This window comes from Ovis canadensis, chromosome 10 (assembly GCF_042477335.2).
Source record: "Ovis canadensis isolate MfBH-ARS-UI-01 breed Bighorn chromosome 10, ARS-UI_OviCan_v2, whole genome shotgun sequence".
In the NCBI taxonomy this organism is placed as follows: Eukaryota; Metazoa; Chordata; class Mammalia; order Artiodactyla; family Bovidae; genus Ovis; species Ovis canadensis.
In genome coordinates, this window is record NC_091254.1 from 97,531,011 (window position 1) to 97,548,940 (window position 17,930).

At 40.9% G+C, this 17,930-nt stretch overlaps 1 protein-coding gene across 4 annotated transcripts in view; it reads left to right on the top strand.

Annotated features, from left to right (window-relative positions):
- Positions 1-17,930, top strand: part of MYO16 (myosin XVI) — a 526,459-nt gene that overhangs the window by 337,234 nt on the left and 171,295 nt on the right. For all 4 annotated transcript variants that reach the window (XM_069602005.1, XM_069602006.1, XM_069602007.1 and 1 more), the window contains one exon: positions 10,691-10,763. In XM_069602005.1, the coding sequence (XP_069458106.1) occupies positions 10,691-10,763 (73 nt within the window). The remainder of the gene's footprint in view (positions 1-10,690; positions 10,764-17,930) is intronic.

A 17,930-nucleotide genomic window follows, 5' to 3' on the forward strand; every position in this document is an offset into this window, starting at 1 on the left:
CAGTACATTTTATGCTGCATTCCCCTTTTTAACTCCACATGGCTTTTAAGGTTTAACCATATTGATACCTAAAGAGCTAATTCCCTCTTTGTTTCTGCTGCTTGAATTCCCCTGCAGAGAGACCACAGTGCCCGCATCTGCTTGCGTTTACATGGACACTTCAGTCTCCTTTGCTTCTCAGTTCCAGGGTTGCCTCCTGAGATACCGTGCAGTTTTCGCTGGGGCATATATTTAGTAGCAGAATTGTGGGGAGAGTATTACCCTGCATTTCCTGACTACCAGCGTGGTTTCGCACTGCCCCGTGGCGATGTGCTCATAGAGGCCTGGTGGTCTCTGTTCAGTCGTATACAGTGACCTGACTTAGGGACTTAGCATAGTCATTCTTTTCCTACTTCAAGGCCATCTTACATTTCCCCCTCAAACTTTAAAATTTTCCAGACATCAGGAATGTATTTTTGTTTATATGAGAAACTGATTTAATGTTATGTTTTAGATGGATATTCAGTTATCCCTATCTCACTTATTAGAAATACTTTTTTACCCCCTCCTGATTTTTAATCTATTTGACTTAAACTGTATCAGTAATATATTGTTTTAATAAGTAAGTTCTCATAATATGTTCTTATTTTTCTTATTTGTTTTGGTTATCTCTGGATCTCTATTTTTGCATATGAATTTTATAGTCATTTTGATTCAGTCCATTAAAAAATTCATTTGGGATTTTGTGGAGAAATATATTTATAGATTAATATGGAGAGAAATGGCCTTTTTAGATTGGTGATTCTTTGCTTTCATAAATATGACACATATGTATTTTTTATTCTATATTTCTTTCTTCATACATTCTTTAATTTCTTAAATATGCTTGTGTTTTTTCTATCAATTTCTTGCACATTTTTGTTTAATTCTTTTCTAAGTCCTTTGTACTTTCTCTTGCTATGATGAAGGCTCTTTTTCTATTATATTTTAATTTGTTTATTGGGATACTCAGTCTTGAGTTTCATATGTTGATCTTATATCTAGAAACCCTGCTGACTTTATTAGTTCTAATAATTTTCCAGTGGAATATCTTCATGAAGACGATCGTAGTTACCTTGTCTTCTTTGTCTTTTTCCTCATTCCGTTTATTATTATTTTATTGCACTGGCCAGCACTCCAGTACAATGTTGAAAATTTCTGCTTATAGTAGACTATTCTTGTCTTGTTTCCAAATTAATGTCATTCTTCTAAATATTTGTCAGTGAGTAATCTGTTTAGGTAGAGTCCCAGTAGATACTCTTTGCTGAATGTTTTCAACCATAAATGGATGCTGTTTCATCGAATGTTTTTCTTTTATCTATTAAGATTATTTCTCCTTTTCTTAGCTTATGTGGCAAATTTTAGGGATGTATGTTTTTTTGATGTTGAGTAATTATTTTCGGGGCAAGTCCTATTTTGGTCATGATGTACTAAATTTGATTCTCTAGGCATTATTTTGGGTGTTTGCATTCATTTTCATTAATGAGATACGTTTTTTTAAATAGAATCTTTTGATTTTATGTCTGTGTTGTTGTTGTTCAGTGGGGAAGTTGTGTCTGACTCTTGTGACCCCATGGATTGCAGCACACCAGGCTTCTCTGCCCTCTTTTATCTTCCAGAGTTTGCCAAAATGTATATCCATTGAGTCAGTGATGCCATCCAGCCATCTTATCCTCTGCATCTGGGTTTAAGAATGAATTGAGAACATTCTGTTTTTCTTCCCTTCTAAGATGTTTTAAATGAAAATTATATATGCCTTGAGTGTTTGGTGAAATTCTCCCAAAAAATTTTTGAGGAGGTGAAAGGAGAATTGACCTATGAATACTATCTTAAAGTTTGTGGGTCTAATCAGATTATTTTCTCTCTTTTTAAGGTCATATATATTTTCTAGAAAATGGCCCACTCTTAAGATTTTTAGTATATCCACCAACTAAATCACAGCTTTCTTTCGTTTATAATCTTCCAATCAGGATCTCTTATAATTCTGGTCTGACAACTTTCAGTCCTGACATTATTTATTTATGCCTTTGCCCCAGTTTCATTGACACGTCTTGCTTAAATTTGATTAATTATCTTCAAAAATCAATTTATTTGTCTTGTTGTCCCTTCTCGTGTATATGCTATTTGTCTGACTAATCTTTGCAGTGTTATGATACCCTACTCTGACTCTGTTTGAGTGTTTCTCTTTTTCCATCTGACTTCCTCACTGGAACATTTGTTTCATAGTTTCTGATGATGTTGTTGACCTGAGTGTACGGAGCATCTTCTGCGTGCTCCGTGCGTCCAGGAGACTTGTATGTAGTTCTTCCTTTGTTGTTTAATTCTAAATATTTTGTCTTTATTTTTGTTTCAGAGATTAAATAACAAGCAGTTTGTCAGAAAAATAAATTTGGCATACCGTGTTTTTCCTTCCTTCATCCAAATTGGGAATTTTTTTCCCATTAAGTAATGAGATTTCTTTGATTCTTGTGAATATGGTAGGAGTGACTTCTATTTCTGCATAGACATTTAAACCATGGTACTTATTGCCATGGCAACCAAAACTACACAATTTAGCAGAATATCTAAGGGAAAACCTGCTTTCTAAATAATTCTCCTTCTGCTCCATTTCCTTACCAAAACACTCATATGTATAATCATTTCCTAAAGAGCTATGAACCTTTTCTTTGTAACTGCACTTTTTTTTTTCATTTTCTTGTAGGTACATTTTTTTTAAATAAAAGGATCCAGAGAAATGAAAAAATGTGAGAGGTTTACCAAAGTTTCATGTATATTGTATTACTCAAAATTGTTTCAAATACTTCATAATAAATATAAAATGATGGTTAAAAATTACCATCCTTATTATAAAAATTACCACATACTATGGAGACAATAATGTTGAAATACAAATATTAATCATGATAACATGATAAATTACTTCAAGAATAGGTCACTTTTATTCAAACGAATAAAGAGCTGTGTGCTTTCCCCTAAGTGTGTGTGTTTAGGAGACATGGGGGGAAAAGAGAGAGCCTTTCAGATCTATGAGACTGGCATTTTTAGTATAGAACAGTGGTGCTTTTCCTTTTGGATAATGACTAGTATGTGATTTGCAAATATTATTTGAGGGCCAAATAGATTTAATAATGTATGTAAGAAATTCAGTGATTTACTAGGCTAATAAAAACCCAGGAGCCTTCTCCTGTAGCTCTGTCTTGAGCCAAGAGTGTGGAGGGTAAAGCTTGTCTGTTTTATACAAAGGGTGCCCACGCTCTTGTTTCATTTCTCGCTGGGGAAATGCGTCTGGCCTCTGCTCCACCCCCTGATAACCTGTCCTGCTGGGTGGACTTAACCGAAGCTGTACATATTCAGCTCCTCCTCGCCTGTCACTGGTGCACACTGGCAGCTCTGTCAGGATAAATCATGGTGCAGCGCTGTTCAGAGACGAGAGCAGGATGCCCCACTCTGCCCCTCGGTGACCCTGCCTCTCCCCAAAGGAAACACCGGGAAGGAAACCTCCCCACGATTTAAATGGGGTGTGCCTTGTTCTAATATCATTTTCTCTTGGAGGAGGATGGGCTTTTCAACAAAAGGACATTTTTAGTTTTTGTCAGCTCCAAGCTTTTAACTTTTCTCTCTTGACACACTGTCTTATTAAAAATACACTTTCCAAACCTGGCTTTTTCCTGGGTGCAGATGTAATAGGTGGTGAGGCACATTTATTGTGGTTATCCTTTATTGGAAATTGCCTATAAATGAGCCAGGCTTTGAGCCAGGGATTTTTGCAGCTAATACTGACATTAGGGTGCGGAATGAATTCTTGTCTCCTCTCTTCAGATAGGGGCTTCCCAGGTGGCTCAGTAATAAAGAATCTGGCTGCAATGCAGGAGACTTGGGTTCGATCCCTGGGTCAGGAAGATCCCCTGTAGTAGGAAATGGCAACTTATTGTTGTATTCTTGCCTGAAGAATCCTTTGGACAGAGAAGCCTGGCGGTTGTAGTTCCTGGGGTCACAAAGGGGTGGACTTGACTGAGGCAACTGAGCATGCTCTTCAGATGGTGAAACTGGAGCTCAGAGGGGTTGAGTCAGTGGCCCTCGTCATCCAGCCAGGAGGAGTTAGTGGGCTTGGAGTATGAACCCTACATGTCAGACTTGAAACCTGAGTTTTCCCAGAAACATCTCCCACGTTGAAATGGTCAGAAAATTGAGTTTTTAAAAAAGCATAGTGTTAACGCTACCTTTAAAAAATATAAATGGTTTCTTTATTTCCTCCCAAGATGATAATTTAGAGTTCACATGTCTGTCCATGGACGTGTCCCTGAGGATAAGACTGCCCTCCGTCCCTCTGTTCTTTGTGTCTGGGGCTCTGTCAGCCAGCAGTATGCTTTGCAGAACGAGGTGCGCCTTTCAAACTACCCATTTGAAAGGTGAGCGAACCAATAAATAAAGTGAAGAAGCGTGGGGCAAAACTGCCCCCGGTTGCTTGCATTTCTGCATCCTTGCCCTGTCCAGTACCCCTCTGACACTTCTCTCATCAAGAGGTTAGGTCTGTTCTCTCTACCTTGGCATCTGAGCTGCCCCCGTGTCTTGCTGTAGCCAAGAGAATACATCCAAAGAGAAGAGGCACCACCTCTAAGGCCTCACACGAGTCTGCTGAGATCCCTGTCGTTGCCCCCTTGCGCTTGAGGCCAGGCTCTTCTTGGGTGGGGAGAGGTGCTGTGAGCCAGCCAAGGGCTGGCCAACCCCAGGGCCCTTGGTGGGTGCTGTCTTAGACCTGCAACCCCCCATCAGGCCACCCACGCTGACAAAAGGGCCTAGAACCATAATAAGGACTTCCTGTTTTGTTTGGTCAGTGAGTTTTGAGGTGGTTGGTTACCAACAATAGCCACTTGCTACAACTCACTATCTAGTTAATTTAATTTTCATGGCGGTTCCTTTGAACTTCAAGTTGCAAGTACATATACTTGAAGGTGATTGTTAGAAAGACAGGTGTCCATTTCCTGGGTGGTCTGAGGGATTTTGAGATGATTGTTGATCCCAGTTCTTCCAAACATTCTTCTCTATCATCTTCTGGGGGGCAGACTAATCACAAACTTTAACAATTTTCAAAATCTACTATTAACTGGCAAAGATAATCCAAAGTGCTCTTTAAAATTTAAATAGAAGGAACCTCATAAAAAGAAGGGTTTGTATTCAGACAGAATTATTATACAGAAAAGGAACCCTATTAAGAAAAGCATGATAATTTTGCAGTCTGTGTGTGGCAAGTCAACAGGTTGTATACCTTAAGCTTATACAATATTGTATGTAATTAAATCTTACTAAAACGGTTGAAAAAAGAGAAAGGAATAATAAGTGAAAAGCGAAGCAGCACTTTTTACTGTACTTTCGACTAGTGGGCTGAGATGTTATATAGATCTCACTTTTGTGGATATTCAAGATGGTAGTTAATTTATGAATACAGCAATTTTATCTTTTAACTCAGTTTTAATTTTTTTAAAGGGAGTTGGAAATCGAGAGATCTGGGTTTCTATTCTAAGCTTGACACTTAGCATTAATGAAATCTTTAGTGAGACACTTATGTCTTGCGAATCTTAATTTGTTCAACCTCTGAAGCTGCGATAATCACATTTCATTTACTTACAAATGAAGGGTGTTGGCTTATCTCTCTGGCTTGGTTTTGCTTTCAGGACCTAGGATTCTATGATTCCTAGTCAGGATATTTTGGAAGATGTTCCCCCAGTATTCCGTTGCTCACTCATGTCTGACTCTTTGTGACCCCATGAACTATAGCCTGCCAGGCTCCTCTGTCCTTGGGATCCTCCAGGCAAGAATACTGAAGTGGGTTTCCACTTCTGACTCCAGGGGATCTTCCCGACCCAAGAATCGAACCCACGTCTCCTGCGTCTCCATTCTTCACCACTAGTGCCCCCAAGCCCTTGGAAGATGTCAGTCACATCCAAATATCTGGTGGCCCCCTGCTTTCTGGCACAGGGTGAACTCTGAATCAGCCCTCTACACTGCAAATGATGCTAGGATGTTCATATTTCTTACCCCATCTGGGGTCTGACGTGTCAGCAATCAGCCACAGACAGGGTCTGATTCAGCTCTGGCTCCTTCTAAGGCTTTTGTGCCAAACAGCATTCATTTCTTTCCTAAGCTGACTTTGAATTACTTAGGTAACTGTCAGTTCACCTCCTTGCCCGGAGATGACTGAGGACAAAACCTGATATGGATAAATCCCCCAACCTCGCTGCACAAATAAATTAGTTCATCCGTGTTCCGAAGAGCACATGCTCTTTAATTCAGGTTTTCCCCCTTTCTCATACCCACAGGCCTGGAAGGCAAATCAAAGTCAGACAGACGCCCAGGCATTTAGCGTTTTGTCTGATATCGAAAGTGGTGTATTTTACTAATGAGTCGATGCGGGGTAGGCATTTTTGTTAACCGTTAAGAAAACCCTCGGGAGATTTCCAGGGCAGAATCTGAACTAAAGCAGATCATCTCATTAATATGTTAATTTTGCCTAACGGATTGAATCCCGGTTCATCTGATGACCTCTGTCTGCTCCTCCTTGCTAGAAATTGGATGTTGAGTTAAATGCCTGTGTAATACGAGTCGAGATATCAATAAGTGAAATGACAGCGCTGCTGACTGCCGCATGGAATGGGCATTTTGCTGGCTGCAGGCCCTTGACTCCCTCTTGCCAAGGCAGCTATTGCAATAGCAGTCACATAAAGCTATGGTTTTTCCAGTAATTGTGTACAGACTTTAGAGTTGGACCATAAAGAAGTCTGAGCACTGAAGAACTGATGCTTTCAAAACTGTGGTGCTGGACAAGACTCTCTAGAGTCCACTAGACTGCAAAGAGATCAAACCAGTCAATCCTAAAGGAAATCAGTCCTGAATATTCATTGGAAGGACTGATGCTGAAGTTGAATCTCTGATACTTTGGCCACCTGATGCAAAGAGCCAAATGATTGGAAAAGACCATGATGCTGGGAAAGACTGAGGGTGGGAGGAGAAGGGGACGACAGAGGATGAGATGGTTGGATGGCATCACCGACTCAATGGGCATGAGTTTGAACAAGCGCCAGGAGAAGGTGAAGGACAGGGAAGCCTGTAGTTCATGGGGTCCCAAAAAGTCAGACATGACTGAGTCACTGAACAGCAAAATTTCACTCAATCATAAATGATAAAATAGATTTTTGAAAAGAAAAGCAAACACATTTTGTCTGTCAGTAGTTGCAAAAATAATCCTTAAAATGCATTAAACCTGGATTAATTTTTTTTCCTGAAAATAGGTCTTCCTTTCTCTCCATCTTTGTTGAACATTTTATCTGGTAACCAAATGTAGTTTGGAATTTGGTACGTGTGCAATGTGAATAAATGAAAGGAGTGTTCTTTCGACCAAATGCATGCTAGTCTACGTTACTAATTAATAATTTACTTTCCCTAATCGGAACCAGGATCAACGCCATGCTCACCCACGTGCAGCTGGACCGCCTTGGCGTCCTCTGTCCACACAAAGCCCCTGTTGTTACAGAAGGGGAGAGAGTGTGTGTGAGGTCTGGCCGCTCGTGGCTGTCCTCTTTTCTCCTGACTTCCGTCCACACTCACATCCCCGCTGCGCAGGCAGCCAGGAGCCATTCTGGGGAGTCGGACCTGAGAGCCCGATCGCGCGGTCCTGGTGCAGGGTGGCAGCGACCAGCTGTGCTCTGGGCCGGCACCTGGCCGTCAGGAAGCACCCCTGCTCTTCCCCGACTCCGGGGTCCCTGCGGCACCTCCCATGCCTAAAAAACCAGACCCTTGTCTGCACCGTCTCTTCTGGGCTCCATTGCCCTGAAGGTCACAGTTACCCTTCCTCCACCAGCTCAGAAGGTGACCACTCTGCACTCAATCACACGTCTTTCCAACAAAGGCTAATGATAGAATTGTAATAGCCTGGTGGCTCAGCAGTGACACCTGCAGTGCAAGAGACACTGCAGGAGCTGAGGGTTCCATCCCTGGGCCGGGAAGATCCCCTGGAGGAGGAAATGGCAACCCACTCCAGTGTTCTTGCCTGGGAGATCCCATGGACAGAGGAGCCTGGTGGGCTACTGTCTATGGGGTCTCAAGAGTCGGACACGACTGAGTGGCTGGGCATGCTCACACACATAGGACATTGTAAACATTAAGAAGTCACCTCTAAGTCTACCACTGAAGACATTCCCAGGTCCTCTTCTCAGATGGACTGTACTTCTTTCCAGGTCTTCTAGATATGTAATAGGGCTTATTTGTATAGAATTTATGTATTGATTTCTATTAACTTGACAGCTTCACTAAATCCCTCCTAGGATGCATGTTGTTTAATAAATTGTGTCGTTAGAGTGGGGTATCTGTTACTTCTTTTTGTTGTTTAACTGTAACAGTGGGGATCAGTCCATCTTTAATTGCATTGCAGATCATTGTCTTAGTATTGGTTTCTTGCTTGTGGAAGTCCTGGTTCAAATGGTATGAATTTTTCAAAGCTTTATGCCACGTAAGGAAGTCGTTTTTTAAGAAGGCCCTGCCAATTTCAGCTGCCAACAAAAGTGTTCGGGAATATCTTTCTCATCATAATTTTTCAGAATTCTATTTCTTTTGCAATTTTCATGAGATTGACACTTTACTTTGCTGATTTGACGTTTACATTTCTTCTGTTAGCCACCCTCTTTACTTCTAGAGCACGTTTAAACAACGTTTTCTTAAAGCAACTTCCAGTGACTAGAGACACACTGTGTACTAGCTATTACTCTAGAACTTTCTTTACCTCACTTCTTACATAGGAAATGTCTAGCTGGATGAATATGATTTGTTATCTTAGATTTACAGATGATGAAACTGCAGCTCAGAAAATTTAAGTATTAATGACTTTGCCAAAGTTATCCAACTAAAAAGTGTTTGAATCCGGATACTTGCGAAGATGGGAGTAACTCCAAAACTTGACAAGCTTCATCACTAGCCTCCTACAAGAGAAACGATGCAGCTCGTTACATGGAAAGCACACACACACACACACACACGCAGCAAAGCGACAGGTCAGCCTGAACCTCAGCACCACCGTCCCCACTGAGCGAGCTTCACCCCCAACGTCCCTCTGTCCACATTGTAAAGGTGGTGGAAAGAGGCGGGGTGGGTAGAAGATCTGTGAACATGAAAGAGACCATGCATTTTAAAACAATAGTGACCTCTAACAGAATTTAATTGCATTTATACTGTGTATCATCCAGAGGAATTTAGTATCTGCATAATCATACTTTTGAATGTTTTCCTTCGACCTTTCGCAGAACTGAAAGCAAGGGGGAGAAAATGGTTACATTTGTTTTCCTGTATGTGTTTATAGCTTCCTGTTCTAGCATTTGACTCACTAAACCATGTAGAGTTTATTTGGACACAGGGGGAAAGACTTTATTTTTCTTTTCTTTTCTAAAATACTGAATCAGTTACCTAGAGACCTCCAGTGAATGGTTCGCTGCTTCCTTAACTGACTCACACTGTTTGCCACGCGATGCTTGTATTAGGGCCTTAAAAGTGCTCTCCTTCCTACTCAGGAAGCTCGTATTTGTACTACCAGCAGTAAATAGAGACAGGATAGTGGATCCCGCAAGCCATGCGGCGCGGCCAAGCAAACAAAAGCAAAGCCCGTACCCTCTGTGCCGGCAAGGAGACTGGTGATGGGACAGGGAGCACCGTCGTGGTGTGGGAGCACCGTCCTGGTGAGGGACCGTCACTCCCACCGGCGGAAAATGCGGAGCGCATTCTCCCTGCAGATGCGCTACAGAGAGACATTAACGTGAGGGATGGGCTGACCAGTGTTCCAGAAGCATCCAGGCCTTTCTTTGCAAGAAGCTCCTCAGGGGTACCCCCCACGCCACCCTGTGCTGCCCCCACAGCCCCGCAGGATGCAGGTTGTTGGTGTCGCCGGGTCAAGCAAGGTCCCCCTCCTCTCCTCGCTCACTCCGTGTGTGGCGTGGAAAGAGGCGGGGGGTTGAGGAAGGGTGCAGGACCGGACACATGGGCTGAGAGAGCGAGGCGGCCGGCGTCTGTGCTTTGACCGTCCCGGGCGAGCGAGTGCTGAGAATGATCGTTTACGCGGGAGAATGACGTCATTACTTGGATCCCTGTCCATTCTGCACCCGCATTTCATGCTCTTCGCGTTTCTTCTTTATTTACAAGAACGCTTTGAGGAACAGCGTGATTTTTGGAGTGGCTCAGTTTAGTCTGTGAAAGATCATGCATGTGTCTTAATGGGGTTAACTCATGTTGTACTTATGTGTGAGGAGAAATGGCTTGACTTGCTGCTCGGGTAGCCTGGCGAGGTACAGGTTTTAGCTAAGGAGACCCCCTCAACAGGTAGCTGCAAAGTCCTTCAGAGGAAGCAATTCTGGCTGAAGGAGATGACAGAGAAAGTGTTTCAGAGAAGCAACTGTTAAACCATCCGTTCATTGTTGCAGTTGGTACTTAGATATCAAACGCATTTTTGTTAATGAGTCTGTGTTTGAATCGAAGCATTCAAAGAACACTTTTCCCTCCTAATTTTCAGGTTTTCACCAGGTTAAGATCACCGTTAGATTATCAACGCCGTGTGCAGTGGCCGGGTTTCTCCGACCTGGAGTGGCCGTGGGCAGGGTTAAGGATGCCCGTTCAACTGTGTTCTGTTCCTTTTCAGCTCACAGACATGGGGCGTTGGGATTCTGGACATCTTCGGATTTGAAGAATTTCAAAAGAATGAATTTGAACAAGTAAGTAGATTTCTTTTGAGATTTTATTAACTGGAATGGTTTTTCCAACTAATAGTTACCTCTTGTGAGTTCATTAGAGACTGTCCCCATGATTTCTTGCACACATATAATTAAAAGAAGTACTTCGCCACCCTGTTTTAAATTAATGTCCCTGGTTTGTTGACATAGTCATCATTTTTATATGACCTTGTAAACTGGCCTAATCATTTAGTTTTAAACAGAGGCGTTTGTTTAAAAGACAGTATTAAATGAAGACCAGAGCAGTATTTATAGAAATGTCATTTCAACTGGGGCAGAGACAGTGTTGGCATCTCTGAAATGAGGGTGAAGGTCTTTAGAAACCCCTGGCCAAAAATCGGAGTGGACATACTCTTTCACGCTCAATGTTCTTATTTGTAAATTCAGCTTTACGCCACATGCATTCGTATGACTAATGGCCAGCTCATAAAAGGAGGTTAAAGAGGCATTGATTATTTTTAATCCATTTACAATTTAAGGGACTTGAAAGGCACTCAGTTCTTTAGGCATGCTATTAGTATAGTGCAGATAGTTTAATTGAATTAAGTGTATGTAAAAATTAAATGTTAAGAATAGAAATAAAATTTGCTTCAGCAGAGAAGGAAAAATAAACCTGTAAAAGATACAGGTGGAAAAAGGAAAAGCCACGCTGTATTATATTACATGAAAAATTTCAAGTATGCAGTGCTTAGGGTGATTAGTGACACCGGATAAGAAATTAACTAGCATGAGGTTGAAACCCAATTCTGTGACTTTTACTAGCAGAGCTGTCTTGGCCAACATGTAGAATCTGTAATGAGCTTTGGTTTCCTTTTCTGTAACGTCAAGATGGCAACAGACCCACAGAGCTGTGAGCGTAGACAAGCTGCCTATTAAGGAGGTTCTGGGGTCATTTTCCAGCTCTCTGCACGTGTGTAAGAAATGGAGGGTAGCTACGATCACCTCTGTAAGTGGGAACACCCAAAAACCTTTTCCAATTCGGCCTTTACCCTCCTAAAAACGGGGTGCAAAGCCCTGTGACTAGGTCTTAATCGTGCTGACTCACTTAATCCAGGGTGAATCATCATGAATCATTTCTCTGCAAAGCTCGACCCAAATTCTCCGCTGAAATAATACCAAGGAGACCAGAGTTTGCTGCTCCCTTTGTGCTTCTGCGTCCATGGATTCATGCAAAAGGGAGGACTCCGTGGTTCTGTTTATTTACTGCTCATTATTAAGAGAAGCAGTGATGCCTGTAAGGAAGAAGGCAGTGAAGAGCTGGCAGCAGGCTGTCCCACGCGAGACGCAGGCCTGCAGCTGCCTCTAACAGTGCAGCTCAGCCCCCATGTTTGAATGTTGATGCCAGTCATATTGATTCCTTACATTTTTGTCTTAGAAAAAGAAAGATTTCTGGTCTCTAAGGAGACTCACAGTTTCTGCATCTCCTGGTTAGTGACACGCAAAAATCACAGGTGGGCAATGTCCACACGGGCTGGGCTCCCAGGCTCCACTCTGCACCCACGCCTGGGCACCCATCAGGCCTATGCTGGCAGCTGAAATGTACAAAACATTCATATTATCTTTTCATGAAAACTAACATCTTTACTACAGTTACACGTGTCCCTTATCATTCTTTCCTTGTTAAATATTTTAATTATATAGTTAACCACATAGACATGATCTGAGATTTTTATATAACAAAGAATGGCTTTTTTTTAATCTAAAAAAACAAATCTGTTAAATACCAAAAGCTTTAGATACTTAAGACCAAGTAAAAGCTCAAGACCAAGTTTTTTAGACTTAAATTAAGAAAACAATAAATATTTTGAAAGACGTGCTTTTAGTTTGCTGGGTAGGTTGGCCATTGCTTGCTTAATTACTGGGGCACAATAGTACCCCAGAGGCATTTTGAAAAATAAAATTATTTTCTTTGTGAGGAATCATATCTCAACTTATGGTGGATTTAGTAGATTCCTGAATTTGCCTGTGCAGTGTTTTAAAGGCCATTGGTTTGAATGATGCATCTTAGACTCTGAAGTTGCTGATAGAATGGTGGACTTCCGCATGTCGTATTCCACTGGAAACTTGCAGCAGAATGCTTACCAGATCAATATTATATTCAGAACCAAACCCAGAAGGGCCTTAATGTCTTTATAAGTATCTGTTCTATTCTGCTTTGAGCTTATTGACCTATGGGCTTCTCATTAGAATGTCAGCCCCCACAGAGCTGCAGGCAGGTGTGATACCACTTTATGCATATAAAACAAGCTTAGCAGATGTGTTTCAGCTGAAATTTAAAGAGGAAGCTGATAAGAAAAAATCTTGCTCTCCTGGTGGCTCAGACGGTAAAGAATCTTCCTGCAGTGCAGGAGACCAAGGCTCGATCCCTGGGTTGGGAAGATCCCCTGGAGAAGAGAATGGCAACCCACTCTAGTATTCTTGCCTGGAGAATCCCAGGGACAGAGGAGCCTGCTGGGCTGTGGTCCACGAGGTCACCAAGAGTCGGACACAACGGAGTGATCAATCACTAGCAGACATGTTTCAATTAAAATTTAAAGAGCACACTCATAAGAAAAAATCTTTAGTAAATTTGCTAGTGGTTCTTCTTGCTCAGGCATAGGAAAACATATATTTATATATTTCTTGACAATCGTTCATTCATAAGCATTTTCCGTAAGAAACTTGACATATATTTAGGACAGGGACAGTTTGAGAAGCTTCTAAGAAGTACTCCAAAAATCGGGACCGCCATCCTCGGTATGCTCAAGAAGCTCCCGAAGACTAGCTGACAGCTTGTGATACTTTGCCTGGGAGTTTGTTTCAGCTAATAGGAAATGCTAGTGCCCTTAGACATCGTGGTACCACCGATGTTAGTAAAGCGAAGGGAATTTAAGGCACGATGTGACAGGGAGAGTCAAAAATATTTTTCAGGTCCAGAGATTATTACTATTTAGACAGCTGAAAAGGACGAATGAAAATATGGCTGCAAACAGCGAGAGAGCCTGACACAGGGGCACATGTGCATCGGCACGTCAAACAAAGGACTTTTGCGTGTTCTTAAGGCAGTTTACCAGAAGACAGAGGAAAAGAAGAAAACATTTACATCATCAAAGCTAGCAACTGGCCTAAGTGAGAGCTAAAATATCCCTGGAAGGTGCATAATTACAGGTGAAAAATGAAAAAAGATCGCCTGCCTTATTAGAAAGCCTTGATATTACGAAGGTCCGGATTCTCCCCAAGTTACTTTATAAGTATAACTTGGTGCGATCTCACTACAAATAAATGAAGAATGAATGACGAAATTAGAGCAAGTCAGCGTTACCGCCCCTGATAAGTGATGGATCTAGGCATCTCTGCCGTGAGGACCGCTCACAGCTGACTTACAAAGAAGGGTGGCAGTATACCAGATGCTTGTCAAGTGTCCTGCCGAGGAAGGGAGGATGGAAAGAAAGGAGGACAGAAGGAAGGAAAGGAAAAGTCCTGAGCGTCATGAGGTGCATTGATGCAACTACTAACAGAACCTGGGGACGGAGGACGGACTTCCCTGGCGGGCCAGTGGTTAAGACTCCACCTTCCATTCTGAGTTCGATTCCTGGTCCGAGAGCTGAGATCCCACATGCCTCAAGGCCCCAGAATTCAAAATATAAGACAGGAGCAGTATTTGTAGCAAATTCAATAAAGACTGTAAAAATGGCCCTCATCAAAAAAATAAAAATTAAAAAAACAGCTGATGACAGAACGCTAAACTAAACCACAGGAGTTCACCCGACAAAATCTAAGCTGTGAGAAGCAGTGCAAGACGAATGACCTGATTTCTTCAACATGTAAAATGCAAGAAGAAGGTGACTGCCAGATCTAAGGAGCTCTAAGAGACGTATAAATCAGTTACGTATATAGGCATTATGTGGGTCCTGATTTGCTTAAGTGTAAAAATTATGAATTAATATAATGTGAAATCTGGGTATTTGACAAAATTAAAAAATTATCCTTGATAGAAATTATATGTGGTATAGATAATGTGAAGGTACTTTTCAAAAGACATTGTAGCTTAGAGAATTATACTCAAATATTTGCAGTTAAATGACACAATGTCTGAGAATTGCTTCAGTGAATCTAATTTTGAGGGTAATGGACAAGGAAATGGATAAGGCAGAATTGGCCATGAGGTGGTAATTGTTGATAATTGTTGAAGTCGGTTGATTGCAGATGAGGTTTATTGGGTTATTCTTTTCATTGCTGAGTATGTCGAGATTGTCCTTAATATACAGGTGCCCCTCTGAGATACTGCTGACTCAGCTCCAGACCACAGAGAAAAAGCAAATACTGCCAAACCTAGTCACATGCATTTCCGTTTGTTTCACAGTGCATATGAAAGTAATGTTTGCACTACACTGTATCTATTAAGTGTGCTATAGCTTAAATCTAAAACAACAAAAAAACCCAGCACTGATGTTCGCACCCTAATAATAAAGACTTCATTCCTAAAAAGCACCATCATCTGAGCCTTCAGCAAGTCTTTGTAGAAACACCAAAGATCAATGATCACAAGTCACCATAACAAATATAATAATAATAATAATAAGTTTGAAATATTGCAAGAATTACCAAAATGTGACACAGAGACATGAGTTGAGCAACTACTGTTGAAAAGCTGATGCTGGTAGAGTTACCTGACCCAAGGTAACTTGAGAGCTTCAACTGGTGAAAAAGGCAGTGTCTGTGAAGCACAATAAAATACGGTATGCCTGTACCATCTAGAATAAATGAGAAAACTCTAAGATTATATAAATATTATTTTAATAAATGCTATAATGTGTTCTCCCAACAGTTGCTATTGCCAAGCTCTGCAGGCTACAGATCTTCACCAAAGTCATAAAGAACAAAGTAGTGGAAGCTAATGATTTAACATTCAATAATTTCCCCCAATTTCCCACTAGACACATAGCATGCAGCCACATGAAGTGAGACTTCAACCATGCAGTCTGTAAACTGCTTCTCAGCAATCTGCTATAAGAATACAGTGAGTTTGGAAAGATAACGCAGTTGTTCAAAGTAAAAGCTTCTGTTGTGGAGGATAAGATCATGACAGCTGACCAGTGGTCAAGTGAGGCTTCCTCTAAGTGGATTTCAGAAGAGTCTTCAAGGGTTTGAAACATTTCCCTGCTTACAAAATCTTTTCTAAAGAGGGAGATTTCTTGGAAAGTCCTGGTGAAGAATAACTCAGGTTTGGGCTAAGTGTTCAAAGGTTTAGAAAAAGCCAAATGCCTGGACTTCTAAAGTTCAATGAAATAAGATTATATAGTTTGTCAACCTCAACCTTTAAAAAACCCCATGCAATCCCTAGTTGTGAAATCACTATCCTAGATATGATACAGAAAGAAATCAGTGGACATATGGAAAGAAAGTGGAAGTGTTAGTCGCTCAGTCATGTCCAACTCTTTGCCAGCTCATGGACCGTAGCCCACCAGGCTCCTCTGTCCATGGGATTCTCCAGGCAAGAATACTGGAGTGGGTTGCTGTTCCCTTCTCCAGGGAATCTTCCCAACCCAGGGAGTGAACCTCAGTCTCCCACTTTGCAGGCAGATTCTTTACTATCTGAGCCACCAAGGAAGCCCAGAGGATATATTAACAGCCATCAATTGAACCCATCAGTTGAACTCAAGCCATTTGCTCTTGATGTACATAATTCCATTTTACAGATGGGAAAAGTGAGAGTGCTATGGTCTCTGCCCTGTAAGAAAGTGTTTTCTCGGAACCTGAAAGGGTCCATTTTTTCTGGCTCATTTGCATCAGAGTCCTCTGTGGTTCATTCATTCAACAAATGTTTTCTGTATGTGTACCAAGTTCCAGACTCTGCATTAGGCGCTAGGAAGGGTATGCGTATTACAGTGAAGTAGGTGGGGCACAAATGTGAGAAGGACTAATTCTAAGTGGATATCTTGGGAGAAGAACTAGGAAAACCTTAGTGAGGAAAAGGCTTCTGTTTTCACCCCTCGCATGGCAAGTCCCATGTATTGTTCCTCTGATTTTTTTGGTTGAAGTATAGTTAATTTGTGCATTGTTTTATTGACTGCAGGTGTACAGCAAAGTGATCCAGTTATGTATGTATATAGATTCCCTTTCGGATTCTTTTCCACTATAGGCCATTACAAGAAATTGAGTGTAATTCCCGATGCTGTACAGTAGGCCCTTGTTTCTAACCTAGTTTAGGGCGCCTTTTCCTCCACACCTTCTCCAGCATTTGTAGATTTTTTAATTATGGCCATTCTGACTGCTTGGGGGGTGATACTTCATTGTGGTATTTAATCATAGCACGTGTTCTGATAGACTATTAGGTATCCATATAATCTATTTTCAGCTCAATGAATTGATCTACGAATACAAGAAATTACCCTAACCTTGTTTCATATTTAAATTCCCAAATCATGCATTCATTAAAGGTCTAGCTCTGACAACATTTTCTCTATCTAATTTTCTGGAATCTAATTTTCTGGAATTTTCTGGAATCTTTTCAGGAACTCACCACACTATTGATAACACAATATAAGAAAAAAATAAAATGAGGAAATTAATTGTTTTACATATCAGAACCCTAGTATAGTTCTATTCTGATTCCTATTGAAAAATAAGCAGATTAATTAATGACATGCTATTTTAATGTACTTCTTATAATAATATTGTAGTCTATGTTTAAAAATAGTGTGGTTAGAGGTCTTCAGGTTAACAGTTTTGAAAACATTTTGGGGGGAACAAAAAAAATGAAGCTGAAGAAAGCAATTTTGAGCATGGAAAGTGCACATTTAATGAATTTTTTTCCCCGCAAGACTTTTTAACTTAAACAATATCACCATTTTAGAGCTAAGGAGACTAAGGTTCAGAGAATTTAAGCGGCTCAAGGAAGAACACACAGAACCAGCATCTGATTCCAGAACGTTTCAAAGGTTGTTTGAAAGTTAAAGGTTCATTATTATTATATGATACATTTCCTAAGCTTTAATTGCTACCTTCTTATGGGTCTATTTTTTTTGTATTTCTCTTATGATACAATATTATTTACTTATTTATTCTATTAAATATAGAGGCAATAAACTTTTAATGAATTTTATATGCCATTGTTTTTTTCATAGTGGAGTTTTTCAGCAAGTCCGGTTGTTTAATATAAATAAGTGA